Raw genomic sequence first — 23,866 nt, forward strand, 5'->3', positions numbered from 1 at the left:
TATGGACTAGTCTATATTGCCAAAGTGGACGCCATCAAAACTCGGTCTGTCTCAGATGCCTCAGAACTGGCATCCTTAGAAGACATCAATCCCACTCCTCATAGGGATGTTAGAGGTGACTCAGGGATGTTAGAGGTGACTCAGGAATACTGCTTACAGACTACACAAACTCTTGTTTCTATTTGCCACGGCTGATAGGAAGGAGAATGAAGACTGGCCAGAGAGGCCAGGTGAGGTTCAACAGCTATGCTCTCTACCTGAGCTGGGAGATCCACTCGAAATCATTCATGCTTGTCACATTCTCCTCAATCAGCTTTGCTGCAACATCCTTGGCATGGACCTCAATCACAATAAGAGCTGACAACACTGCTCGCTGCATCTTGGACAATTTTCCACGGACCAAGGCAACCAAATTGCCCAGCTGGGTAAGGAAAAGAAAGTACTCTGAAGCAATCCATATCCCAAAGACCCAGGCTGTACTAACACAATGCAATCAAACTTATGGCATGCTAAGTCCAGAGAATAGGCTGTGTCCAGCCTCTTCTCTTGTCAGAGATACAAATGACTACTCAGAAAGCAAATGCTGCTCAGGGCTGGCTCAGACCTGACTTTTGCCTACACCATTACCACGTTCAGGTGAAAAGAGTTAGAGCCACCATGAGGCCCAGAGCTAATATCTCCCAAGTATTAAGTGTGATTAGATGCACAGAACAGATATGAAGAATGCAGTTTCACTTTGATTTCTACCGTCCATCACTTCAGTTCTCCTCCACCTTTGACTTCTTGGGTGATCCTGGAGAAATTATCTTTCACCTTCTCTCTGTCTTCAGGTAATGATCATATTATCAGTCCTGTACATTATTTGAGGTTTATGATGACAAATATCCTAATGATTAAGATGCTAAGAACCTGGTTTTTTACCTTTACAACCATTGTCCTGGCTGTATTTATATGTTATCTAAGGTCTGATGATTGAAAAGTCTCCATCTGGGAAAACCTCACACTTACATTCATTTTCATACCTGAGTACTCAGCTGTGGGAAAAGCCTGCTGGACAAGTCTCCAGCTTCCAGAGCTTCAGCCACTTCCTGTGTCCAGAAAATCTGGCAGCCAGCAATGACGACTTGGCCAGGCCATTGCAAGACCCATGTAGTATGTGGAGTCTTTAAGAATAAAAACAAACAAACAAAAAGGTAGCAAGACAATGATTTTTTAAAAATGTCTACTTCTCCCTGCTCTGAGATGAATCTGAGACAAAAAAGAATGTTTCCCCTCTTCTAGCCTGTTCTAATTTTTCTAGTTTCAAATTTTCAGACAGAGTAGAGAACAGCAATAGAAATACCTGAGGCCTTTTCTTTTTTCAGCCTTTCTCCCTCCCTAGACCGAAACAAATCAAAATTTAGATTTTCTACCAGCATAGCTTTTACACAGAAACAAGAGCCAAGATGCAGCCCCTGATGCAGTCCCTAGTACAGTGAGACATGAGCGCTGAATAAGACAAAAGAGGGTAGATCCATATAAAGAGGAAGTTGACTGGAGACAGGAATAGAAATGGATTCATACAGGGTTGTTCTATGACATTAGGAAGTGTTCTGTGGCTGATAAGTGAGCGTGCAGGGTTTGCATTCTTCTGGATCATTAGTTGCTTGTTCAACTGCGCATTTTGCACCTGACCCACACACAGTTGGACTAAAGGTTGTATTTTAAAACTAGCAGAATATCACAATTCATCAGCCCCATCACTGGTGACCTTTATGGCAAGCCTGGGACCAAGACATCAGAGACCTGCCAGTCTGTGATAAAACTCTTACCTCTGGATAAACACCAATTGATCTTTCTATGTTGTCCCGTACACTGGCCTTCATGGATTTCTCAACTTCTAGCAGCCAGTCCTCCACACTGTCAGTGGGATAGATGGGAACAAACAGCTTCACCTCTTCTCCTTCAGCAGAGTACATGTGTGTGATCTGTAGGTCCTCCTGAAACCGTAGCTAATGAAAGAAGTGCAACAGGAGATGTGAATGGAGTGTTTCCTCTCTATCCCTGCCTTCCTGCCACTGAGGGACAGCCAGGCTGTAGCAGTGTATGCTCATTAAAAATCTGGTGCCAAACTTGGTTGTCAATAGTGATAATAAAGTGTGCGACAGATGTGCAAAATGACCTCTTCAAAAAATGGAGGATGACTGTATGAAAACAAGAGATTCACATTACTGGTTTAACTTGAGTGAAACAAGTCAAATTATAGGTAGGATGAACATTCCTCATTTCTTGTCTAGGATTCAAACCCTTGATTCCTGTTCAATTCTGTAGATTCAAATCATTTCCCTTGAGATCACAGTGCCTGGTTTTAAGAGTAAAATTTTAACAGCTTCTCTAATGCCCCAGCATATCACTGAAAGTCCCCTTACTTATTCCAATGGCTTTGCACCAGGTTTCCAGTTCAATTTCCTTTCTATTTTCCCAAGCTAATGACTAGGAGATTGGTTTCAGTGTCTGAGTATTGTGGTGGTGTGAGCTGTGACTAGCCATGGAGTCTGAAGTCTATTAGGAATAATAAAGAGGAAAAATAGCCAGGTTAACCCCAGCTCCTAAGGAAGGATGAAGGCAGAAACTTCATTCAGTTCAGGCTTGTTCACTCCTTGTCCCTTCTGAGGCTGTCAGCAAGAGTGGAATTCCATCCTAACCAAGTGCCTGTGAGTGGACAGCTAAGTATGAGCTACTTCTCTTAGCCTCCATGGTGGGATGGACAGACATCTCTGGAGAGAGCGTCCTCTCCTCCTAAGATAGGTATCTAAGTGAGTTTCTGTAAGTTGCCCTTTGCAGATGTCTATTTTCCCCTCATTGTCTAAAATGCAATTGAGGGTGCCCAGTTCATAGGCAGATGTCTGGCTTTGAAATGTCTAAAGTGAGGTTGCTTGAATCCCACTCCAGGGCAGGCAGCACCTTGCAATGCCTACATACCATACAGTTACAAGTTCCCAGGAGATATATTTCCACACAGCAGAATATGAACACTCCTCCAGATCTCAGCATGCCTCCAAGTTCCCATGACACCAGCTCCCCAGAGGTGGGCCAAGCCACTCGGTGCTTGCTTTGCCTACCTGTGCAATGTTCTCAAAGCATTTGCGGAGGTGAGGTTGTACAGCAGTGGGGTCTTTTGTCTGAGACAGTATTTCCAGCAACTCATCGTCTGAAAGGAAGTAGAACCTAGAAACACAGAGCGAGGCATCAGGGGAGGCTCTCTTTACTGTAGCATCAGGGGCTAAGCCCTGACAAGATGAGGAACAAGCCTATTGCTAGAGACACTGTTTCTGTCTGCTCACTGATCTCTTTGTATTTGTGTAGGAGAGTAGCAGCTACAGTTCAGCCATCTACTGTTCTGTAGAGACAGACTTCTCCATGTGCAGAAGTCAGTTGTTCCCATGCAAAGTGGGTTTAAATGAGTATCAGAGAATAGAAGTATTCCTTCAGGAATAAGGGATAAAGTTACATGGATGTTTTCATTTTACCCCATCCTTTCCAGACAAATCATGAGGCACAGCTATGCAATGATGTTACCAGACTGCCCTTAACTCGCAGCATTTGTGTCTGCCTGTTTTCTCCCCATCAGATGGCAGCATTGAAAGGAACAGCCTTGCTTATGTTTGCAGTCTCATGACAATATCTTAAGCTTAGATTGTTTTGCTCTTTCTTGGCAGAGTGAACTGGAGTGAGTCTCTCCTTTCATATTTTCTAAGCCAGGGAGTGTGATCCAGCCCACTGAAATTTGGGGTTACCTGGGAAAAGCGCCTCTTTTTGTCTCCAGATATTCACTCAGCCCTTTCTGCACAAGTTCAAGTAGTTTGTTACATTTTCGCAGGTTCTCTAGTAGCATAGGATCAGGGCACAAAGAAATCACCTATAAACAGAATGGAGAACAGAGGAAGCATCAGTATTCTGAGCATGTGGCAGATAAGGCAGTGGAGATAATTGGGTTGCCCAGTGATGTTACTGATAGGATTTAAATGACTCATTCACAGGAGTACTTTCACAGGGAGCTGAAGAAGTGTGAGCTTTGTGGGCAAGGAGGGGAAACAGCGCTTACGGATGTGACAAGCACATTTCTGGGTTCCCCTAAATACCAACATTTGTAACATGGAATACAAGTGGTGATGGAGTCCTGGGAAGTGGTGACTGGAGAACAGAAGAGTGCAGAGCACTGCTACCAGGACACAGAAACAGGTGAAAACAACAGCTCTAAACAATTTAAAGAGTCAGTCTTGAGGAGGAATCAAAGGAGTTACAATTACAGCAGGGCTGGTTGCAAGAGTAATAGGAGATAGGGAGTCTGTGGGCTGAGGAGAAGGCATCTTGTGGGATGGACAGCTTGGTGCAAGGCATCACAGGGAATGACTCTGTCCATTTGGACACCAGAACAAAAGACTAAGTTCCAAAAGAAGAAACCTAGCACACCGCCCTGGGCAAGGTTCCATGGTTTATACAGTACTGCTCGTGCCCACACCATTACAAAAATGACCACTCAAAGGCAGTCCTTGTGTAAGCACAGCTCCAAGGAGTTTGGCTGCCTGCACTGGATTTCATCAAGGCACACACCTCAGGGTTTTCATTAGCATTCTTCATGATGTTCCTCCAGTCCCTATCCATGGCCTGGTAGCGCTGGTTTTCCAATGGAAGCTGTATTTTGATGTCCTCTGACCTAAAGATGGGCTCCAAGTAGAGCCAAGAGCGCTGGCAGTTCAGCCATTCCTCTAGGACATCCTAGTGGGAAGCAAGAAAAGCGTGTCAGGACACCACATTACGAACCTGTTCGACAAAACCATTCAAACTGCACACCAGAATAGGTTTAAAGAAAAAAAAAAAAGAAAAAAAGAGGTGATGTTGCAGTTAGACCTTCCACAATGCTAAAATCTACTTGCAGCGTCAGGAGCTGGAATTTCCTTCCCAAATAATTAACAATTTTCTAGCAATCCCCTTTGCTAACTGTTGTCAGTAGGCATCAGAATCAACACCCACTAGTTTAATGAGGGTAGTTTAGAACTATGTGTAAGCCAATACTAAAGCTCAAAGGGTCTTTGTGGTGCTAGGTCAAATTTCTGTGGCTAGTGCCTATGTACTATACAGAAGATAGCACAATGTGAGCACACAGTAAGACGGGGGTTTTGTTTTGTGAAATATGCCTTTTTGGGGTAGAAGAATGACAAATAAAATATACCAGACTCTGCAATTCTGTCATATCCTCTCTCCTGCCTGATGTACCTCAGCCGCAGCCTTGCCTACAGAATAATCCATGAAAAGATCTTTGAACAACACTCTGAATTAAGAGAATGAATGAAAAGCTAAACATTTAAGTTAGACACCTGACAGGAAACCCTGTTTGTCAGGCATTCGAGGGAGCAAGAGAATCAGACTGCAAGAACAGCCTCTTCCTCTATTTTCAGGCATGGGAGATTGGAGGGTAGGAGAAATCTGCCCAATATTGCAAAGCAACTGAAGTGTTTGACTCCCTTTCAGACTGCCTTAGTCACACAGCGCTATCTACCATTCCCTGAGCACAGGCAGCCACTTGACCTAGCAAGAGGTCTTTTTCCAGTAATACAGACAATGGTGTTTGCCATATTCCATGAGCTAACTCTGATAAGTCACTTCCCAGAAGTGGATTCGTGGGCCTTTAGTGACAAGAATGAATGCAATCAAAAGAAGGGGTAGGAAAGGCAGGGTGAAAACATGGACAATATCACAGCCAAAACTAAACTGTAAATAACTAAATTTCCTCATGTCACCTACTGCCTTAGGGCATTTCAGTATCCTCATGAGACAAGGCTAGCACTCTGGCAGCCCATGGCCCAAGCACACCCAGATGGTAAGCACTAATAAACAGAATAAGGTAGTTATGAATAACAGATAACAGTGCTGCTGTGCATCAAACACCAGCATTTACACAGAGTTCTCCAGACAGATACTTGTATTGGACTTTTTCTCTTGCAGCAAAATGCTGTTCTGCTGGCTGAGTCCTGCTGGGTGCTGAGCATTCAGGCTCTGGTTTGATGAAGAAGTGCTGGCAGTCTTCCACATGCTTTCCTACACTGAGATGTGAATGATTAGCATGGATTTCACAGGCCTGTAAGAATCTGTAAGGTCCACTTAGTATAATATGATTAGAGATGCCAGCAGGACTATTCACAGCAATGGGAGAGTTCTGGCCCCACCAAAAAGTGTTGCAGTAGGCAGCAAAAGAGCTGGAATGGCATCACTGCTGTTTGCAGAATAAGGCTCTGAGTTTATCCCCTCTTTTACTAGAGTCAGAGGGCTTTGACAAGCCCTATTCCTTCCTAAAGACTGATGATAGTTGTTCTCCCAGTTCCCTTAGCAGCAACTGCACAGTGTCCATGTTCAAGCATGGCAGCACAGTCCAGCTGCCTGCCTTCACCACATGTGTGTGGGTAAGAAACCAATACCTGTGTCATCTTCAGCTTATTTTCCCATGTGTTCATCCTTTCCTCAAAAGGTTTCTTGAATGGTGAGAAGGACATGCTCTGAATCATGACAATGTGATCATCTAGGAGCTGAGATGCTTCATCAGTGTTTTTCAGAATAAAGGTATCCGTGTCTTTGTAAAGCATCACAGTAAATAAAACAGAGTTCCATTCACTCTCTATCTTGTTGAGTGCCTGGAACAGAGGGACAAGCAATTTAATTTTCAGATACAACCTGTGCAATGGTTATCCCAGCTTCCACAACTCTCTTAATGCCCCTCTCTAGTCAGTGATAGATTTTTGCTCTTGGAATCCACTGGAAACTACAGCTGTGTATTTAATGCATGATACACTCAGCAACAGCACTTTTCCTCTGCATTGCCCATGGACTCAACACTTCAACACTGTCCTGAAAGGAACACCTTGAGGGGAAAAAAGGGCAATTTCATCTCCAGGCCAATTTATGCTACTAGATGCACAGAGGCTGCCAGCAAAGTGCCTATTAATGATTATGGTTAACGATGGCTTTGTGAAAAGGGTAGCTATCCATTGGGAACTCGCCTGAGATTTCAGAGAGCAAAAGCTGCCACAGGGTAATGACTTTCAATCAAGACCATCTTAGGTCACATCCAAACTGGTGAACCGAAGCTGAAAGACTATCTAACCTATGAATCTCCAGAGCCAGCAAGTTTTCCCTGCATGTTTACTGCATTAAAGCATTTGCCACCTCTGTTTCCAGTCACAGCTAACCTCCCTGACTTAACGTTTCAATGGCAGAATGCAGATAATCAATTTATTTTAACTTAACTAATCCCACAGTGAAGTGTGAGACCCAACCAGTGGATCAGCATAACCATCAGGCAGCACTGTTATGCTACAACTGAAATTCTGCGCGAGGCAAAATGACTTCTTCCAATGTGTGAACTCAGTTGTGTGGCACTGATCGCCTCTGTAAGGGCAGCAGCATTTTCACTTGTGCTGCAGAATGTGTCTAATGCTTTGGGACAAGAGGAACATCACCCAAGGCAGTGACTGCCTGCTCAACAGAAACGTATCTGAGAAGCACCCAAACACAGCAAGTCCCTCTCTCCTCACATGCTCGATGGCGTGTTCCTTGCCAGCTATCTCAGCTACTTTGGTAATGCTCTCCATATGGTCCAGCAGGTTCATGTCCAAGCAGCGACCAACTGTCAGACTGGGTTCTAGCTTGATATCGATGTTAATATTTTCTGACAGCATCTCCCAGTGCCGGTTTCTCATACCAGGATTGCACAGCCCTTGTATTAAGGGGATGTATAGTTTGAATTCTTCAGTCTTGTCTCGAAACTCCATTGCCACACCCTGGCAGGCTTTCAGGGAGAAAAACAGAAGAACATCAGCAACAACAGTGTGTGAGGAAGTTGCCTTAAGGAACTTCCTACAAGTTGTCTAAAGCCTAATGTCCTTGTAGACACATGGTATGGGGTAGGTAAGCAGCAGGAGAGACAGTGGAAAATGCAGGTTGAAGTCATGAGGACACAAAGGCTCTCTCTACATGGCTGCTAAGCAAGGATTCAAGCCTGCTCCCAGAATGAGACCTGCCTCTTAGCCAAAAGTCTGTTACAGGCAAGTCCATGCTGAGCAGAAGTGTGTCTTAGCCTAGAGCTCACCAGAAGATGAGAAGCAAACAAATTTAACTCCTTAATAAGGGCCCAAGCATGATGAAGCCCCATCTGTCAATAGATATTTCAGAAGCTCTGGTCATTGTTCCAAGACCTTCACTTCCTTAACAAGATTGGGTTGCAAGTTATCTCACACCCAGGCTCAAGCCATCCTAAATAGAAGATGGACACTATACGTAGGAGCTAGAAGTAGGCTAGGATCACAGCCAGCTATGGAAATGGAAAGCATGCAAGAGAGGCCCTGACAGCCTGTGGCCACACTAGAGCCAAAGGTACTTCTGCCTCATAGGAAGGACAAAGTCAAGGAAAAGGCTTTGCTCTCTGGGAGCATCCTGGAAGCCCACACCTCTGCACTGTTCACATCCTGCCCTTTTTCAGCTTGTGCTATTGCGAGTAAAGCAGTGGACAGGCAAAGAACATGGGGCTTGCTTTCTTTCCAGAATCTGGCTACAGCATGTGCCTTCTTTTATTGCACCCTGCATGGTCACACTGCACACTCACAGCAAGGATATGACCACCTCACACTCCCTGCTGGGTGGTATGCAAAGACAAGGCAGACTCAAGGACGAAGCATATATTTTACCAGGTGCCAGGGAATATTGCAATGAATATGAGCAGGTATTCTTAGTATTTCTGTTTACCATAATGATTCATAGTTACTCACGCATCCACTCATCACCTCCTCCATTGGGGCTGATTCATGGCATTGTTTAAGAGCGAGTTCAAGTTAAAAAGGATGAATCAAAAATCTCCCACTGCAAAATATATTTCAATCTAAGCCATCTGGCAGGAGATTTTAGAATTAGCTTTAAAGAATGACCAATGCATCTCAGAGAATCATGGAATGGGAAGCTAAACTACAACTGCAGTCTCAATTCCAGCTTTACTAGGAGCCATGATTAAAAGGCCTTCACACAAATTGCAAGGGCTGGATGCGATCATCTAAACTTCATACACATTCAGGCAGGAAGGGAAATGGTTTTACATTCCACAGATAATTTTCAGATTTTACAATTTCATTTTATTCGTAACAAAATCAAGATCTCTTCTGGCTTTCCATTAAATTCAGTGGTCAGTAGAGAAAAGATTGGCCAAGAAAACAGCACCTGGAAGACCCAGATTCAAGTTCCTGTGCTGCCTGACTTGCGTAAGGGCTTAAACCCACGTGTCTAGCCACTGGGCTACACAGTAATTCTCTATGACTAGTCTGGATTATTTTACTTTATATAAATGAGTAAATATTAACTGCAACATAAGAGGGTGGCTTTTATTTCAGTACTGTCTTGGGAACTGGGTATAAAAGGCATCTGCAGCCTGATTGTTTCCATGCCAAACTGGTACTTCAAGCAGCAAACTAGCATCTAGATGTGAATCATCATAGTTCCAGAAAAAAATGTGGAAAATAACTTTGTTAGCATTTTCTCAGCTGGCTCTAATACACACAACACGTCCATGTGACATCCTGACAATCCCTGTTCAGAGCACTCTGTGACATGCCTCACATCAAAATGCTGATATGCACCAATTTCCATTCCCCCAACTGTGTATCTACCTGGTGAATCCTTGAACTGCTTCACGCATCTCTGCATTGTCTTAAAAGAGTCACTGACATTCTTTTCTAGCTGCTCAGCCTCAATTTCCATGAGAGGATCATTCATCCAGCTCTCATACCACTGCATCCAGTCTGACACTGTAGTCCAGAGATCATAGTATGGTTGGAAGTCCTTAACCATCCTGGATAGCTTACTGTACTTTGGAAAGAGAAAAAGCAAGCATAAGCAACAAGTGTATTCTCCTCTGGACTACAGCTTGCATGTCAAAAGGCCAAAAAAGGCACAATTGTTTTCTGAATCTCAAGCAAGCAATGAGAAAACGTGTACTTCAAGAGGATGTATCAGACTACCTTCTCCTGGGACCACAATATAGATTCCAAGGGAGAACAACTAGCAGAGCTGGGCTTTACATGTTCAGGCCAAAATGCATCCAGTGGAGCTGTGCCTGCACCGTGTGTCTGGCACGGAAAGCACTCTCTCCACTTGCCTCTTCAAATGCTCTGCTGCAGAATGAGGAGATTTTGATGGGTAGTCCACACACAATCAGTGAAAGCACACACTGCACATCATATCAAAACTTGGCTCCTTATAGTGAAGGAGAAGTAACCATAGACTGAGAGGTAGGAAAGGATCCCGTGAGCTCCACTTCTGCTCTGCAGCCAGACAAGGCTGGACGTGGATGACAATGATTCATTGGCAGCTGAACAGCTACAGCCAAAATGAGCGTTTGCAGCTATATGAACTTAGGAGAACATGCTACGCTCCAAGCCCAGCCAGCTGCCTGCACACCACTGTGCAACAGAGCTCTCATTCACGTCTATGTAACTGCAGTAACAGCCTTATAGGAATTGATGCATCTTAACTGCTGCTTCAGGACGTTCCCCATCCAATTCCTCCTCATTATCACCACTCAGATCTGAGCGTGGGCACCCAAAGTCTCTCACAGAAGAGGCAATATCAGGCCACGAGCAGCCTTCCACATTCACCTAGGACCATGTCTTTTGCAGCACAGTGGAGTGAGTGATGGAGCAGTGTAGTCACCCTACGGGACCATGGGGCTGTTCATCAGGCAAACCAGAAGAGCATGAAAGATTCCTTCCTGAGGGACTGTGTCTCATTATTTGCTCTACCTACCACCTAGAAGGCCCAACAAAAATTAGAGTCCTGTAGGTACAGGACCTGACACTTACATTAGTAACTTTCATCCCAAAGATTCTTTCCCTGTTGTTGTAGATAATTGCCAAATTCTGAAGCTCCTTCAGCTGTTTCCTGACCTCCCTTGCTTTGTTAGCCAACTCAAGAGCTCGGTTAACATCCGCCTGGATGGAAAATCCACCTACAGTCAGCTGGAAGAGAAAAGGCAGGCATGAGATGTGGCTCTGAAGCTGAGTGCTGCCTCTGGAGATCTCAGCTTCCTGGTGTGCTCTCTGTTATATTCAAAGGCAAGATTTTTATGCTCCCAATCTCATATCCCCCAATGCAATTCCACTTCTGTTTAGACCACAATGAAAGTGGTGAGGAGAAGCAATAACCACTGGTCAGGTGCAAATATGATGACCAGCTGCTTTTTGTCTTTGTGACAATAGTTAATCCCTGAGGAGTAGAAGCAATAAGTCTGTGCCCAAATTTCTTGCTACTGAATTTATACTGTCATTAGTTACAGAATCAGTGAAGTGAAAATGATAGCTCTACTAGGTCACTCAATTTGTTTCCAAGAATTGTTTAACAACACATGTCCAGAGCTTCTCTAATAACTTTTCTGTTTTGTTTTGGTGGCTTGGTTTTGTTTGTTTGGTTGGTCTGGGTTTTTTGTTTGCTTTTCTTTTCTAATCCAGGTCTGGGGTATTACCATTTTGGGAGGCTATTTCCAAAATAATCTAGGTCACTGATTACAGCCTTTCCACGATGCATTTTTTTTCTGTATTTAAGAGCTTTTGGTGAAAAATAAAAACCAGACTGTTTCAGCAGAAACCAGAGGTATCTCAGCTCCAAAACTCTGCTACTGTTTCAGAGTCTTTCATGCAAGATGAGTTCCATGACTGGATGCTGCATTTTCCCGCTTGATGGCAGCGCATCATGGAAGATGCTCTGCAGGGAACTGAGTACACAAGAAAGAAAAAGGAGGTGCATGGGTTGCCCAAGCACCAAGAACTGGAATATTGTTATATCGATGAACACCTTCCCAGTGAAAAAATCAGTATTTCTGCAAATATTGTCTTTCACACAAAAATGAAACTCTTAATCAAAAGACCAACTTCCAATAAAAAAATGGGGGTGGGGGTTGATAATTTTTTGTCCAACAATACACTGACCAAAAAACTCCTCTGACTAAAATCTCTTCTGAAAGTTTCCCACCTGGCTGACCACAAGAGCTTCAAGGCCCCCTTCTCTGGATAGTTTACTGTCAGTGGCTTAATACCTGCATCTCCTCCAGTTTGTCTTGAAAGCCACTCTGATCCATGGCCTGGATTTTGCGAAATTTGTCTTCATCCTCCAGGTGCTGGAGCCGAATGGACTCAGTTTGCATAGTAATCTTCAGTGGCCAGTAACTTGCAGCCCACCTGCACTCACATGATATAACAAACAAACAAACAAACAGACAACAAAAAAAAAAGAAAAAAAAGAGGAGAGAGAAGCTTTTTAAGCATATGTTTGAAATGCTGAAAATAACATAATGACAAATCCAACTCCCACCAAACAAGGCAGCTTTACAACAGAAACACATGTGGTTTCAACAAAACATTTTTTCTCAGCTTTTCTTGTTGATATGCAGTCCTTGTGACTAGGCTATTCAAATGGAGGGCTGGGGAGAAGTGGAGGGCCTTTTTAAAAGGAACGAATCGTATGTTGCTGAAAAGCTAGGAGACAGCAAAATAACAGTTGGCATCCAGAGGGAATGTCTGTCTTTGAATATATTCACAAGGAACTGAAAAAAATGGGGTCAGAGTCTTGGCTTGTGGCTTTTCAGTGCTACTGAAAAAGCCAGTCTCCTGTTAAGCAGGGCAGTGAGGGGCCAGGGTAACCCAGATACAGCGAAGCCCTGGATAGCAAGGCTTCTGCAAAGTGCCCTGGGGAGTGCAATGCAGGTACAGGAAAGGCTGCACAAAGCGGCTGCTCATGCCAAGGCAGGCTTCTTGGCTCTTGCTCAGCCGTAGCCCACCCGTTACTGCACTTGGACTTGTTAGCTTGTGTGCAATGCCAGATGCGAGCTTTGCAATGTTATGCTTGAGGTCACACCCCTCCCAGCACCTGGAGATGTAGCGATCTCCTACTAGTCCTGCATGTGCCAGATCTGGTCGGTGGGCATACAGCTGTATCTGTGCTAAGCTGTCCTAGAGCTGAGCTGCTTTCCTGCAGCTTCTGTGGGTTTTTGGCACTGTGCATCCCACATTTCTAGTTTCAGGAGCACTCTGCAGAGACTCCCTCACATTGCAGACACACTGGACCAAGTCCATGTCATATGAGAGGTGCTTCCAGGGCTGAGCTGACTTTAGAAGCTGGGTAGCTGTGTTTGTGAGCTGACTCTGTTACTGGGGCATAGTCGGGCCCCAATCTGAATAACATAGCCAAAGATAAAGCTAAGAGGAGACTGCATGGAAAAGAAATGCAGTAATAATACAGGGTTCATGTTCCTTCCTAGTCCTAAGAAAACCCTGGGAGTGTTCCTACCTTGGAAGTGTTCATTCAGCTTCAGACACAGACTAAACTGTGCACTTTGAGACCTTGCAAATGTCTCCAAAAAACCAAGAGAAAAGAGCTTTAATGCATTAAACAGGTTAATAGCTACCAGTTTGCCTTGCCCCAGGACAGAAGGCAGCATGAACCCACGCCTCTTCTCTATAAACTTCATTCAAGAATTCAATGCTTATATAGCCCGAGAGGCACTTAAAAGTTCTGCTGGAGCCCTTGATAGACACATAACCCCTGAAGCACTGAAAATGGTAATTGCTGCAAAATGTCCCACTTTGACAGAGGGAGAAATGCCTTGTGCTCACTTGTCATTGAAATCTTCTTCGGTAAGATTGTAAAGGAATTCCTCCATGACCTTGTAATCTTCCATGACTTCACGAATCAGTTCCTGCACAGGGTGAGAGAAAGAGACAAAAAATAGACACCTTTAGACCATACTGATTCCAACTCTCTGGTGTGTACCTCATTTTCATGAGGTGCCTTTGAAGGGCGTTAGTCACACAAGCTTAATGTGATGTAGGCTGCTTCTCTGCTGTGTGAACAGTGGGAATGGATTTACAACCCCTTGTACTGCGAATGATCACGCCATCACCACTCTCTGTTCTACATCAATGAAAAGAAGTGTGACCTAGTGGATAAAGTGCTGGACAGAAATTGAGTGGTTTGGGTTATCCTCCAGGTTCTTTCCTTGGCACGGACAAGTCAGCTTAGAGCTTGATGCCTTTGTTCCCCATTTGTTCAGCTGGGAGAAGACCTACAATTCAAATAACTTTGAAATAACTTGGCACTAGAATGTCTTATTAGAAGAAATACATTAACAGCAATATGAAGATTTGGTAGCAGAAATATTTTCTTGAAAACAACAATCATTTTTAGAAGACAGCTATTCAGTACACAAATGCAGAACGGATCATGAAGGTAGCAAAAAACATACATAAGTCTTTTAGGCAAGATTTTTAACTGCTATTTTGTTTTGCATAGATATTTAAATTAATGATAAGTGTATTTAAAAATACAAATCTTAGGAATTACAAAAAATACAAAACCAGGCATCTTATGGCATTGTATGCAAAGACAAGACATCCAAGCAAAAAAATTGGAGTTCTGCTTCTGAGACACCACACATTGCATTGAAAAATTTCCTCCTCGCTTCCCTTAGCTGTCCCCTGTCCATAAGGAGAGCATGCCCTACCTTCTGCACAGCCAGCTGCTCGGGGACTGCCTTCATCCACTCCCGCAGCTCAGCCAGCTCCTCGATACTGTTTGGTTTCTCGTGCATTTTGCAGCTGATGGTTTTATATGCATCACAGATCTACAGGAGGACACAGCAGAGAGACGACCATCAAAAAGTCATTAATTGTTAATGGGTAAACTGGAAAACCTGCCATGATCCACCCATTTCCCATTCTAAAGGTGGTCTTCCAAAGTGATGAGTACACAGTCCTGTTCTGTCTTTTCCTTTCCACAGCCTTTCTCCATCCATCTCATTTGAGCTCAAATGAAATGAGACTGCCAAAAAAAGAGGAAGAGGAACCACAGGTATGTAGTTGAAATGATGACAATGACAGATTTAGACAACCCTCTGGCAGATGCAATTGTCTATATTCCAGTTATCCTCAGAGCAAGCAGAAGGACCTTCCAGTTGTCTACTGGCAGATCTTTTCAATCCACCAACACATTTTTTATAAGATGGAAAGGTCTTGAAGAATTTCATCTCAAGAGATACAGCTTTCAGGCACATAATTTATTAAGTATATTTAGTACTTGATTTGGTTGAGTCTGCATATCTCCCCTCTAGCTGTTTTTTTAAATAATTGCTCCGATGCAATCTTTAAAATGTCCTCATTAATGTGGCCTCAGTTGCTGTCTTTTGGCCATTTGACAAACACAGCAACTTCAAAAGCAGAAGGACAAGACAAGACACTACCAGATAATCTATTAAACTGGGTAACTTACATTCTCCACCTGCAAATGGAGGCTTTTAGCCAGTATGTCCAACACGGAAGAGGCAAGTGCTTTGTATTTTTTGGACAGATTTTGCTTAACACCTTCTACGCTGACATGGAAGGGACCAATGACAATAGAGCTAGGTAGAGTGTTGTCCAGGTTCTCCTTTTCAGACAAGTGCATGTTTACTATTCTCATCACCTCCTGGGCAGGTGGACATTGCTCTTTGTAGTATCTGTAAATAAAAACAATAACAAAAAAAAGGTAATGTAGACCTTAAGATTATTTGAGCATCCAGGCTGTCTGCAGGATGTTCAGACGTGTCTACCCAAAGGATCAAGACATTAAATTAATAATGAGTGTTTACTGTTACTAAAACATGCATCTATTCAAATGTATACAACTTTCTGCAAGCACAGACTGAGAGGGTACCACTGCCTTCTAGACCTTACAACCAAAGATATGCCTACATAGAAAGTGAGGCGTGTTTGTATCACAGTCAAGTACATGAGTGCTAACTTTAACTGAGCATGGGAAGCTATATAGCAAAGACATCCCATGTAAAATCCATCTGTCTGGGTGACCAGCCTGCACTGAAGGCTCCGGTTCAGGGTCTTCACTGCTATGGTTACCAATGCCAAGCAGAGGAAGCCAGGCTGCCTATGCCTACCTGCAGCTACACCCATGTGGCAGTGTAGAGAGGCCCCCAGTTTCAGAAGACGTGTATAGGAGAAGACATGGAACTGGTATGTAGCTGAGCAACATTACTGGGGAGCAAGGGAAGGGACAGATTCAAATCTACAATGGGTTTTAGAGCACAATAGGTGTGGAGTAGAACAAGAGCACAAAATATTTTAGCTGCAGAAAATGAGTGGAAGAAAGATGAAAGACGTAATACGGCGAGAGGGAGAGACAAAACGAAAGCACTGGTGTAAACAGGGCAAGATCAGGAGGCACCTTGGGAGAGGGCAGGCACTTCAGTGTGTTCTAGGAAAAGACCAGAATTTGTTAGATGGGATTTGCAAATTGATTAAGCTTGAGTAACAAAAGAGAAAAAGGGGCTTCAGTCCCACTGTTTGGAGAAAAGGTAAGGCCTAAAAAGAAGACCATTAAAGTAACAGAGGCTAATGGACAGCGTAGCTGCAGAGTTCGGCAGTGAAAACAATGAGGCTGTAACAAAAGAAAACATTACTTTCTACAGAATGTTATCAACCTGAACAGACACTATTTGAAGGAGGTCAGAGTCAAGTATGCTAACTGGATTTTCAAATAGGATGAGTCATTTTTAGGGCCATTAATATCTCCAATTACACTTACAAACATGACAGGAATGTGACTGCTGTCAGAGGCAGGAAGAAATTCTCGCTGCCACCACCAATGTCCTCTAAAAGCATGGACCATTGCCCACGGTTGAAGGCTGCCTGTGATGGATGCCTGATCTCACATCTGAGGCACGCCATGCACATTCGTGGTCTCAGAACAGGTCCTGCATTCTCACACACATCCACACAACAGCTTCTGAAAAGGCTTGCCATTTGGGTTAGAGGTGCCTTTGTCAGAAGCCACTTACCTTACAAAGAACTGGATGTCACTGTTATTTAGCTCTAAGAACTTCTCGTATCTCTTGGCGTAGGCTTGGAGAGGGATCAGTGCCTTTTGAATGGCAGACTGCATAGCCTCTCGTACTTCTTCCACTTCTGGTTCGTGCAAACCCACTGAGTCCAGCACGGGTGTGCCTGTGATAAGTATGTTCTCCAACACATACTGGAGGAGGAAGGAGAGAGGTCTTTCAGGACTAGCAGAGATAACCAGGCCTCCTCAGGAGAGGGGTGAGACAATCACTAGTGGCACCTTTGGGAAGTCATGCAGTCCCTTCTTCTACATTGTGTCAGGAATTGTTTTATCAGTTTTATGTTCCTCCCCCCAAAGAACAGGATCTAGGGAGACAGGTCTTTCACAGTAACAGGCAGAAAGATGCATACACAGAAGAGATCTGCACCAAACTGACAGCACTGGACAAGGTGCTATTTCCTTTATGAGTCTGCTTTTAGCAGCTGCCATGCACTTAGGGCAGCCAGGCTACTTAGGACATGTTTCCACAGAACCTGCAGCACCAAAGCAGAGATAGCAACCAGATAAAACAGCTACACAGTTGGGGAGCTTGAAGAAATCCTGTCAGAATAGAACTGCATTAGCATAGTGCTGTGCCCAAATTTAACTGGATTCCCAACTACCTCCTCCTGCAACTCTCTCCCTCAGTACAAGCTCAGGGGTGTCTATGCCAAGCTGCAATGCACTGAGACTTGCACAGCTATATCACTGTTGATGCAGAAGAATTCACCTTCTCCAGATGTGGGACAGTGTGAGTAACCAGGATTCCCTTGTCGAACAGAGAAATGAGGGACTTCTCAAAGCTCTCCACAGGGGGGCTGAAGTGAACGCCACTGCTGTCTAGCACAAGGTCTGTAACAAAGAGTGGATTCCTTTGAGGCCTGCAGTGGGAAGAGATAAGGAAGAACAGGGATGCTTTTTGAGACAATGGCACACAACTATATTGCTCTGGTGCTGATACTAAAATGTCTACTGCACAGGAAAGGAAAGAGGGGAGAGGAGGACTGTCACATGCAGTTGAAGGTATGAAACACTGTGTTCTGAATTTACCAGTAAAGACATTGAAAACTCTTATCTATCAAAGGCAAAGGAAGTGTAAATCATGCCATACCAGGATCCCCAAAAGTCATAACCTTATGTTGAGAACTGGAGCTGCTTTATAGAAAAATTGCAGATGCTCTTCAAATCAGGCATTCAGCATCTCCAATATACTCCTAAAATGCACCTTCAGGAAGTTATATTCAGTATCTCCCAGTCTTGTATGTTACCAGCATGACTCAGGATCAGCTGAAGTCAATGTCAAGACTTCCACTGATTTCAAGGCAAACGGCCTCATGTGAGTGACAGGGTTTTTTTCTTTTCTTCCTGTTTTCAATTTCTAAACCTTCTTTTTTTAATACCATAAAGGACAGAAATCCTTAAATCAATACCCAGTAGAAGAAAATTCTAGGCACTGTGACAACCCAAATTTGGTATTCCTTAGAGATCCCAGGCCAGATCCTACTCCTGAGGTTTAATCCAAGAATGGAATTAAGCAACGATACCTCCTGGTACTCTTCTTCCTGGCCTCCAGAAAAAAGCTAGTAGTAATTATTTGCTCCCCAAAGAATGCTAGAAGTGGCTAATCTTTAGAACAGTATGTCAAAGTAGCAGGCCTTGGTTCTGATGGGCTGCCTCATATCACTAATAGCAACTTGAAATCTGTACTAACAGAGAAGCCAGCTCTGTGTCATTCTTCCATACTCAAGCAAATGGTGGGAGGACTGGGGGAAACAGCTTAGCTTAAAGCCCCCATACAGTGCAAAGCTTGCTTGCAAAAACAGTAGTTATAAAGATAATGGCACTACACTTTTCTGCTCTTTACACCCTTTTTTTCTCTCCTTTCCTTACCTGTAGGGACTATTGATGAGGTCATCTCCCCATTCCATGTTCTTTGAGCAATTCAGGATACCATGGCAAGCATCCAGCAAAAGCTGGGTGAAGCTGATCAGTGAGTTCTGGACGAGACACCGCAGAGAGTCCTGAAGCATGAATTTGATGCGCTTCATCAGCTTACACAGTTTGGACATCTGGTAGACATCCCAGTGGCTCTGTTTCAGGTTGTACCAGTCTTTGCCTGAATCTCTCAGGTTGCTCTTTACTGCACTCTTTAGAGTATTGATCCAAGTATCCTTGAGAAACATCTGAACCTAGGGCAAATTAAAAAAGCAAGCTGTGTAACACTCCAAGGGCTGATGGGAAAGCAGTATGGCGAGGTTAGCTGCTAGCTGCAACTGCTGGACCTTTCTCTGCAATGAAAAACAACTCTTCTCTCAGAGCTGTAGCAGCTAAACAGTGGCTCTCAAATCCATGCACACACACGTGGCATCTGAACCTGGCCATACATCTCCTTCACTGACTAAAAAACCTACAAAAAGAAAGCCTGATATTAAAAAGCGGGAGTGCTCTATTCTTTCTTTTTATACACAGTGTTTCCTTTTTGTTCTCTTTTCTATAGAGCAGTATCCTTGGAGCTGCCTGTGTCAGGGCACCTCATAAAAAGTTCTGTAGACAGTATGATGAGCAAGTAAAGGACAGAATGTTGTCTTCTCTTGACAAGTGAGGAGAAAGAGGGGAAGAAGCCAAGGGCAGCAGCAGTCTGCAGTGTTTTAATTTATTAAAATACCACCAAGTGTCACTTTTGCTCCACAGGCAGCTGCTGTTTGTGTGTAATAAAACAACCTCAGTCACTGAGTGGATGACAGCACTGCCTAGCTGAAACAGCATGGGACTGGGAAGGACCAGCACATGCCCTCTGCTGCTGATTTACTGTGTAACCCTCTGCAAACTGCTCTGTGTGGCCACATCCAGGGTGCAATGTACTGCCCTCATTTAGAGGGCATGAAGATCTTCTGGCAAGAGTTACCACAGAGTTGCAAATTTCTGTCCTAGTCTGTCTGCTGGCATTGCAAGCAGAGTAATTTAATTAAGTACATAAAGAACACAGAGTGGAGAAAAGCATTACCCCCATGAGTGCTTCAGGAGGAATCAAAGCTCTTGTGCCTTGCAGCTGGAGGGATGGGGAAATGAAAACAAAAAAAATGGAAAATTTTGAGTGCCAACCAGGATTGTTATCTGCTTGGAGACCAGGAGGAAGAAGGGGAGGTTGTAGCCCTATGTGGCCACTTGTTCAACACATGACTAACAGCATGGTCAGCAATGGCTGATGCTAACTAGGGGCCTATGGCTCCTTCAGCCTATTCTCCCGACATCCCAGTAAATTTGACATGCACATGCAAATTCCTCCCTGCCCCACCCACAATGTCTCCTTTGAAAGCTCATCCATTTCCAGGGAATCAATCTGCAGCTGCTGCATCTGTCTAATGCACACTGACAGCCCTGCTGGCTGCTCCACGTGTTCACCCGCAACGCTTCCTCCGCTCACCTGAGTGAAGGTCTGGGTCTGGATCTGTTCAAACTCCTCCAAGCAGACATGCTTGGGTAAGGTCGAGTTAAACAGAGACATGGTGGCTGCCTTGTTGCACTCATCTTGCACCTGTGTAAGGAGAAGGATGACTTCTGGCCTGGTCAGGAGTGAGACAAAGTTGAAATCTGCTTGTTGTTCACCAAAAGGATAGTCTGGGATCCAGATGAGCCCTGGCACCAAAAAAAAGAACACATTATTGCCTGCAATGGCCATCCCAGCTTCTGTCTTAGAGGAAGAGTACAGCTCCATTGGGGACAGTGCTTGTGAAAAGGACTCTCCTCTGATGCACAGGCCTTAGCATGTTTCAGCAGATGGCTGGATGAAAGGGAGAGCCTCTGCTTTGCAGCAGAGACTTTCTGAAGCCTCCCATTAGGGGTTGAGGGACTGTCTTGGTGCCCGACCTTCCTGAGGTTTTGGCTCATGAAGTTTCCATGAGAAAGAACATTCAACCTGAAGAATCTTCCCACTGAGGCTTCAAGGCACAGCTGAGTCATCTCATCTGTGAGAGGCCACTTGTGAACTACCTCAAGGCATTCCAACCTTTGGAAGACCAAAGTACACAAAATACACTCCCCCATCTTTTACTGTGGTCATCTTCCTCCACTTTGGGACTCTAAAAGAGCTGAACCCTTTATCACACCTGAGGTATGTTGCAGCTGAGCACAGCAAATGGAAGGCAGCCAGCCCCAGCACAATGCAGAGCTGAAGGCAGTTAAGCTAATTACACTGCCATGCATTTGGTGCCATTAAGGGTACACTTGCAGAGTTACTGCAGCTTAGCTGATGGATGGTAACATGAACATGCAAATATACCCTAAAAAAGAGCAGACATACTCAAAAGTTTCATATAATCTCCTGCTGCTGCCCGTTATGAGCCCTAATCATTAACATGAACCTGAGAGTTTCTGCAGCAAAGCATGAATCCTATCGAAGACAAGAGATCCTATAACCATGCCGACGTCAAACTGCTTCACTGCGTTCCATACCTTTCTCTGGAACTTTCTTCTCCTCTTTGTCTGGCAGGGTGACATAAGAAAACGTCTGAGGTTTGGAAGTGACAACTCTGTCAAAGCTGATCCTGTTCATGGTGCGTTCATAGTCTAATCTCACCTCTTTCTCCAGGCAGCACATACAGTCTAACACCCTGTTACAAGACATGGAAGCAAGGATAACCCACGGTGTTGGAGCAGAACTGTGTCTGTTGCTTTACTGCAAAACCCACCCTTCACTCCCTCCCTTCTGGACTTGCTAACCCAGAAGCTCACCTGCTACTGAATGCATTAGGAGAGCTGTGCAAACAGTGAAGCAGTCAGCAAAGCTATCAACTGGATGTTTAATGACAGAGGCAAGTGGTGACCTGGGCCTGGGACTGCAGCCTTCTCAAGTGTCTTTTCAGATCGAAGCAAAATTACCACTAAGGGTGTGCAGAGGGAGAAGCATTACAGAGAGGAGGGGCAAAAAACAACTGAGGAAGCTAGCTGGCAGTTCTGGAGAAGTTGGGCTATCCGAGCTGTCCTCCCAACTGCCTCCTGCTGAACACCTCTTGAAATCAGTTTCCTCAGCTGAAATGTGTATAAGCGCTGAGGCCCTGCTCTGTTTGCCCTAGGAATTGTCGTCTTTCACCTCAAGCAGGCAGAGTACTTTTCTTTATACCTATATTTCTGCTCACAAACAGAGAGTAATTACTCTCCTACTCCCTAGTTTAGGCTGGCAGACCATGCAGCCCTTCACACCTTCCTGTCTCTGAGCAGGGCAATCAGTCATGGCTGATTCCTAGCGACACCACCAATGGCTCATGATTCATCAGCCCAGGGACTCTTAAAACGCCTTCCTGATACGAACTGCATCTCAAAGAGACACTTGATTATATCCAGGTGGAGATCTCCTGTTCTGTTTGCCTCACGCTGTGCAGATCTTCTTTTGATTTTAGCAGCTGTTAATAAGTAGAAGAGTCACCAGCAGACAACAGCCAACTCTCTGGAGACAGCTGGTGGTCTGCAGATCAATTCAGCAATGACTGATCTGTTCTCTGAAAGCACAGGAAGACAGCAAGGTCAACCATGCCATTTCTGTCCAACCTTCCTGCTGTTGAAGGCCACTTAACTGCAGGTGTAAGCATGGCACAGTGGATCTGCATATGAAGTACATCTACTTCATCTGGGAATACTGACAGATCACCCATCCTGTACACGTGTCCCTGGGCCTCTTGTCCTACCTACTTCTGATGACACTCTGGCAAGAAGGTAGTATGCACAGGCTGGAAAGCAGATGAGATCCACAACCTATGAGTTGGATGCTGAAGATCTGCCTCCATTGCCACTCATTTGTATCCCTGTGAAGCCCTACAATGTTAATGGACTGAAGGCTGAGACCCCCGACATGTACTTGATGCTTTACCTCTTCTCTTTCTTCAGTCTGGGAGTATGCATAGCCAACAGCTTCATTTTCCCCAGGCTCTTCTCACTGATGCTGTTTAGTCCATCTGTGGGCATGCAGTCCACATACAGGTGATACAGTAGCAGTGCCTGTGTCTTCTTACGCAAACTGTCGGCAGAAACTACCCTCTGTGCAAACACCTGGGGATCTTCAGCCAGAAACAGCAGGCAAACTCGTGGCACCCAGTACTGACATGACAACAACGGGGCTCTTCCTGGGAAATGAAAGTAAAGCTTACAAGAGTCTACAGGGAACACAAAGCTCAGAATGGCTTGCAATGCTGACAGCAGCTTTTTGATGGACAATACAATTGGGTTGGCTTACTGGAGAGCAAGATGAGGGACCAAAGCTGAGGACAGCAAGAGACAAGGAGCACAGAACTAGCAGCATCTCCAAACCTTTCAAAAGGAGGGTACTTCATCTTAATCTGTTGACATACTCCCTCAAGATGTCACTGGCCCAGAAAGACCATCGTTTAACTTGTCTTGAAGGCAGGAAAGATGGGATACAGAGAAAAAGGAAAGGTATCTCCAAAAGGGAAGGCCTCAAATAGGTTGCCAAATTAGGTGTGGAGTTCTCTCCCCTAGAAGTTTCTCAGGACTGGTTAAACAGGGAGACACTCTGTCTCAAGAGTGTTAACAGGGAGAATTAAATGATTTCTTGATGTCCTTCCCATCTCCACCAAGGACCAGCATGGGTAATGCAGAGTATATGCCAGGTCCCAAAAGGCCTGACTTGAAACATACCTTCTGGAGTTATTCCCCCATTGAGGATGGGTCTCCCTTCTTCATCCCGCACCAGCCCATTCTTATCTGTTTTATGGACCAAGTAGAGCTCTGTCTCCTTGTCATAATCCAGAACACCAACATCAATCCACTTGTAGATTAACTTCTGGTTTTTGGGGTCCTCTGAGAGAATGAAGGATTAAAACAAGATTAAACCATTCTCCTGGAGTCTACAGAAAATGGACTTCCCTGACCACAATGGTGAGGCTACAGTCAAATCCATTTACTAGCTTGAATGTCAGTC

The 23,866-nt window shown here is 44.5% G+C and overlaps 1 protein-coding gene across 1 annotated transcript in view; it reads right to left on the reverse strand.

The window, feature by feature from the left end:
- DNAH1 (dynein axonemal heavy chain 1) overlaps positions 1-23,866 on the reverse strand; it is a 71,357-nt gene that overhangs the window by 41,286 nt on the left and 6,205 nt on the right. The window contains exons 6-26 of the mRNA XM_074878839.1: positions 23,584-23,745; positions 22,799-23,051; positions 21,388-21,545; positions 20,360-20,571; positions 18,826-19,124; positions 17,666-17,816; positions 16,895-17,088; positions 15,334-15,559; positions 14,570-14,689; positions 13,683-13,765; positions 12,107-12,248; positions 10,878-11,033; positions 9,687-9,885; positions 7,569-7,822; positions 6,456-6,668; positions 4,594-4,758; positions 3,777-3,898; positions 3,102-3,207; positions 1,812-1,991; positions 1,023-1,163; positions 258-421 (exon numbers count right to left, since the gene is read on the reverse strand). Coding sequence (XP_074734940.1) covers positions 258-421; positions 1,023-1,163; positions 1,812-1,991; positions 3,102-3,207; positions 3,777-3,898; positions 4,594-4,758; positions 6,456-6,668; positions 7,569-7,822; positions 9,687-9,885; positions 10,878-11,033; positions 12,107-12,248; positions 13,683-13,765; positions 14,570-14,689; positions 15,334-15,559; positions 16,895-17,088; positions 17,666-17,816; positions 18,826-19,124; positions 20,360-20,571; positions 21,388-21,545; positions 22,799-23,051; positions 23,584-23,745 — 3,700 coding nt within the window. The remainder of the gene's footprint in view (positions 1-257; positions 422-1,022; positions 1,164-1,811; positions 1,992-3,101; positions 3,208-3,776; positions 3,899-4,593; positions 4,759-6,455; positions 6,669-7,568; positions 7,823-9,686; positions 9,886-10,877; positions 11,034-12,106; positions 12,249-13,682; positions 13,766-14,569; positions 14,690-15,333; positions 15,560-16,894; positions 17,089-17,665; positions 17,817-18,825; positions 19,125-20,359; positions 20,572-21,387; positions 21,546-22,798; positions 23,052-23,583; positions 23,746-23,866) is intronic.

This window comes from Strix uralensis, chromosome 10 (assembly GCF_047716275.1).
Source record: "Strix uralensis isolate ZFMK-TIS-50842 chromosome 10, bStrUra1, whole genome shotgun sequence".
Lineage (NCBI taxonomy): Eukaryota > Metazoa > Chordata > Aves > Strigiformes > Strigidae > Strix > Strix uralensis.